Source organism: Ursus maritimus, unplaced genomic scaffold, assembly GCF_017311325.1.
Source record: "Ursus maritimus isolate PB19 unplaced genomic scaffold, ASM1731132v1 scaffold_20, whole genome shotgun sequence".
Classification (NCBI taxonomy): Eukaryota; Metazoa; Chordata; class Mammalia; order Carnivora; family Ursidae; genus Ursus; species Ursus maritimus.
In genome coordinates, this window is record NW_024424453.1 from 14100086 (window position 1) to 14105237 (window position 5152).

At 49.8% G+C, this 5152-nt stretch overlaps 1 protein-coding gene across 1 annotated transcript in view; it reads right to left on the reverse strand.

Moving 5' to 3' along the window:
• Positions 1–1934, reverse strand: part of LOC121104210 (TSC22 domain family protein 2-like) — a 2474-nt gene extending 540 nt beyond the window's left edge. Inside the window, exon 1 of the mRNA XM_040636578.1 lies at positions 3–1934. Within this exon, the coding sequence (XP_040492512.1) occupies positions 3–877 (875 nt within the window). The 5' untranslated portion in view covers positions 878–1934. The remainder of the gene's footprint in view (positions 1–2) is intronic.
• Positions 1935–5152: the final 3218 nt, after the last annotated feature.

Genomic DNA, 5152 nt, shown 5'->3' on the forward strand with positions numbered 1-5152 from the left:
GCGGCACTGGAGCCGCGCTTTGAACCACAGCCCCACCTACGGGCGGCGGTGGCTGTGGCTGCCCAACGCCAAAACTCTGCGGCTGGGCCGGGGCGGGCTGGCTCATTTTCTCCGACGGGGGTAGCTGTGACACAGCAGTCAAGGAACTGTCAGTTCCCGAGTCGGGCCCGTGCGCCCCCTGCATGGAGGCCACCACCACCACCACAGACCCTCCGGTGGCGCCCAGGCCGCTGTCCCGCTCCGCAGTCTGGTCAAAAGTATTGCTGTGCCTAATGCAATCCCCGGACCTGGTCAGGACGCTGCTGTCTGAATCCCGCTCATAGTATTCCATACACGTCCATCGGCCGCGGCGGTAGGGCTCCCCGCTCCCGTGGTCCAGCTTGATCACGCGAAAACGGGAACTACAAGTGGTGGGGGGCTGTGATGGGGCTGCGGTCCCTGGCCCGGCAGACGAGCCCGCGACCGGGGCGGCGCCGGGTGCTCCCGAGGAAGGGGCCGAGGTGGCGGCCGCCGCCAGGGTACTGGCCACAGCCCCAGCCACGCTCCGGGCCGAAACGGCTCCTCCTCCGTTGGCGGGAGCAGCCGCCGCGGCCGCCAGCTGCCCGTCCAGGAGAAGGTTTGGGGAGACGGTCCCGGGAGTCTCCGCATCCCCAACATTGTTGAGCGTCTCTTCGGAGGAGCTGCGCTCGCAGACCTCCTCAGGGCCATAATCCGTGGCCCGAGAAACGTCGAATATCTCGGAAGAGACGTCCTCTGTACGTGACTCGTCCGGGTCGTCCAGGCTCTCAGTGTCCTCGGTGATGCTCGTGGCCACCTGGGCCGTGGTGACACTAGTGATCTGGAAGCAGCTCTTCTTCTTGGCCGGCATCTTGGACATGGTGAGGAAGGCTGGCGGGCAGAGAGGCACGCCGGCTCCTCTGAGATCTTGCCGGAAACCAGGAAGGGCAGAGCAGGGGCCCCCAAAGACAAAGTCCGAGTCCGCGCTGGGGTCTGAGGCCCGCCGCTGTTAAGAGTCACTGGCTGATCCGGACGCCGGCCGCTCTGTGAGACATCCTCCTCGCCGTTTCCTCCTGAGTCGATCTCTACGGCTCTGCCCCCGTCGCACTCGCGCGGCGGCTCCTCCTTCCTTTCGCCTCCCGCAGCCGCGGCGCCTCAATTCAATCCCCTCAGCGGCGGCGCGAGCGCGATCCCAGGGGCGGGCCGCCTGCTTCCTCCTCCCGTCGCCGGGGCCGCCGTGGTCAATCCAGCTCGGCGCTCGGCGCGGTCAGCAGGCCTTGGCTGGGGGCGGGAGAGGGAGGGCGAAGAGGAGGCGGCGGCGGCGGCGGCGTGAGGGGCGGTGCTGCCCCGCTCGGGCTCCTCAGGCCAGTGCCGGCGTCAGCTCTGGGCTCCCGGACGCTGAGGAAAGAAGGGGAAGGCGCGGCGACTCCGGAGCCGGGGATTCCTGATTCAGCCAGGAGCCGCGGGCTGGGACTGGCTGAAGGTCCGCGGGCGGGCGGGCGACGGAGCTTCGGCGCGGGCGGGCGGCCCCCTCCCCGGCTTTAGCCGGAGCTCAGCCCCAGGGACATGTCGACTGTCTCTGGCGGAAACCCGCTCCGGGGGAGGGGAAAGCCGGCTCGGTCCTCCCCTTACAGGGGGAGCCACCCCGCGGGCGGGCGGCGGCAGCGGCGGTCTCGGCCTCCCCTCGCGGCTCCTGAGAAGAGTGAGGGGCGGCGGCGGCGGTGGTGGCGACGGCGGCCGGCTGGCCGGCGAGCGGAGGCGCTCCGGCTGTGTGAGGTAGCGGTGGTAGCTTTTTCGGCTCCTCCTCGGTGCGCCCGGTTCGCAGACCCTGGAGAAACTGAAATTCAAACTGCTGAAGCGGCGACTGCAGCTCCCTCCCCTCGGCCAAGATGGGGCTGAAATGGCCGCGCCAGGGATGCTGGGAGGAGCAGCAGCCCCGCTGCCGCCGCCGCTGTCGACTAAAATGCCGCCGCTGCCGCAGCCGCCGCCAGCGCCGCAGCCGCCGCCGTTCCGTGACGCACCGGCGTCGTGACGTCACCGCCCCGCCCCCTCCGGTTTCCTGCAGTTTCGCGTGGAGGCTTGAGGGGGGAGGCGGTGGGCGGGACTGAAGGTTAAAAAAGGGGAGCGGTTTTTTTTTTTATTTAAAATTTTTTAAATTTAAAATTTACGCTGTAGGTCGTTAAGAATTGAAGTGCTGAAGACTCTTCAATTCCAAGCCTAGAGAAGCTTACAACCGCGCCAATCGGTTTTGTTCCGAGACGCTGGAAGACTGGATGGAGGTCATGTGCTGTGTCTAATGTTTAGCAAAATCTTAGAGAAACAAGGGCAATAGAAATGGGGGTTAGGGAGATTTAGTCAGGATACAGACGGAGACCAATGGAGGAACCGAATCACTTAAAAAAGTCTTCTGAAAATAAATGTTGACCACTGTAGTCAGAGGAGTGAAATGTTGAGAGAAATGGGGATGATTAACCAAGAATAGCCAGCCAGATTGAGTCAGAAAACTGATCTTTCAGCCAGAAATTCTGTCTCCAACAATGGCATCAGGAGATGGTTACTTGCCCAGGGTGAGGTCAGTTTAAAAAAAGATTAGAGGTTACCAACATATCCCTAATTTTCCTGAATTTGCTGTGATTTCAGCATCAAAGAGTTCATTTAAACTCTTGAGACTGTTTTTACTTTCAGCACGATATCAGCTTATGGGCTCCATAAATGTAGAACCTACTGCGTTAAAAAGTTATAGTTCTCTCTTTTGTTTATTCTAAAACTCTTAGTTGGAGCCAGAGTGTTAACATGGTTTGAACTGGGCCATGAACAACCAGAACAAGTCAGAAAGCACCCTTTCCTCTCCTAGTACAGAGAGCAGCTATAAAGTACTGGAGATTTTATCTCTTTTAGCTACTTTCTAGCAAAAGAAAGTGGGAAGGCCATTCTTTTAAGCAGTTAAAAAAAATGGAGAAGGTGGCTCTTGAACTTTGACACACTAATACATCATTTAAGTAAAATCTAAGAAATCTTGCAGGAGGGGGGCGGGAATCAAGATTTCACATCACAGCTTTAGCAGTCATATCATTATGACTTACGTAAATCAGTTAATCATTATACTCAGTTCTCTAAACTTTGAAGAGTAGAAATACTTTTTATGCCAAAGGATGTTTTGAAAATGACAGTTTACAGAAAATTTTTAGGTCCTTAGATGAAAATAACATACAGACACATGTCTTTTAACCTTAGTAGAAACCATGTCCTCCAAACCCAAGTGAATGAGGTCAGGATGTAGAAATAAGACCACATAATAACATCCCTGTTTCTTAAGAAGATGGGAGAGAGTAAAGGAACAAAGTGTAACATTATGCTGCTATTGTGGCCGAGATAGCTAATGGAATGTTTCATTTCTAAATCTGTAATTTCAGTAATTGTTAGAGATATTTTCCATTAATAAGTTAGATCAACTGGTTAAATCCAATATAAACTTATGAGAGCTTAATTTAACTTTGGATTTATTTACCGTGTTGTTAAAAATGGTGATCAGTTTTGGAAAAATAAGTATGGGATGCCTGCTCGTCTCATATTATCTTATTACATAAATTTATTGATTACTTGTTATGATAATCTTAAATCACACTCTTAAAAAAATCTAAAGTAATCTGTAAAATGATTTCTCCTTAAAGAACACATTGAGGATTTATTATGAAGTGAAAGTAATGATAAAATTAATTTAGAAGAGATCAGTAAGTGGGCTATATTTTTGGTAAGAATGGGGTTAAAGATGTTAAAGACATCTTGGCCTAAAATAAGATGTGTAAAGTTAAAATGTTTTATTTATATGCTTAAGGATTTCTGTGTGAATAAAACAGTTCTCTTGAAAGTAAGTTTTCCAAAATTCTTAAAGGCCCTAGCTTCTTTTATACATTGGCTCCTTAGAAATGTAGAGAATTTATTGCATAAAATTGCTATGAAGAAATGATAAAAATTCTGGTTGTTACAAACAGGTTTGAAACCATTTTGCAGAGGAAAAAAAATCATAGAACTGTCATCAGACTACACAACTATGTAATTCATGGTTGGCCCACAAAGGATTAAAAGCCTCCACATAACTAATTAAAATGATAGGAAACCAGATGTACAAGTCAGTATATATGTTCTGTGTATCTGTGTGGAAAGTTGACAATAAGTAACATGGTAGCCTAACTCACTGGAACTGGAGAGATCTCTGGAGTCCCACACTTCAAGACCAGGGGTCTTAATGCAAGTATCCTGGCTCCATGCTTACACCCAAAAACCACATGTGGAAACTGTGGGAATCCTTGATTACTGCTCCAGAGCACCCAACTTGACTGTCCTACTTCTGGTACTTCCCTCAAAGACTCACTTTAAAGCCATGTATGGGAGGTATGTTTGAGAAGAACAATGCAGGGGGAAAGAAAAAAACAATTGCAACAACTTAGAAACTAAGGACAGTTTCCACTGATGACCAAGAAAACCAAAACCAAACAAAGCGAAACACCACAACTACTATAGTGAGATTTCATCTTTTCAGAGTATCATACTCCAGATTCTACTAGGTTATTATCTAACCATATCAGTACCAGATGGTAAATTGTTTCATAGTCACAAGATCCTGGAATGTGAACTGTAGATACTCAAGAAAACCTTTTTTATTTTTTCAACAAATTCATAATACATTTAAAATAGTAATAGTACATTATCTCAATACTCTGGGATAGAGAAAAAAAAAAAAACAGGACATGAAGCAACTACTTAGCCAAGAGAAGTGGTCCTTAAGCATTAATACTATCTGTTAGTGACATTTATTGAGCCCTCCCTGTGTGCATTAAGAATTGGACAGCCTGTATCCTAGCCAACAACTTTTTCTGGGATTTAGAAATAGCTTATGTTTGCTTTCTATGTTTTTATCACCAAATTGTTAGATACATATAAAATGGGGGGTGCCTGGGTAGCTCAGTCGTTAAGTGTCTTCCTTCGGCTCAGGGCATGATCCTGGCGTTCTGGGATCGAGCCCCACATTGGGCTCCTCCGCTGGGAGTCTGCTTCTTCCTCTCCCACTCCCCCTGGTTGTGTTCTCTCTCTTGCTGGCTGTCTCTCTGTCAAATAAATAAATAAAATCTTTAAAAATAAAATAAAATAAAATGGA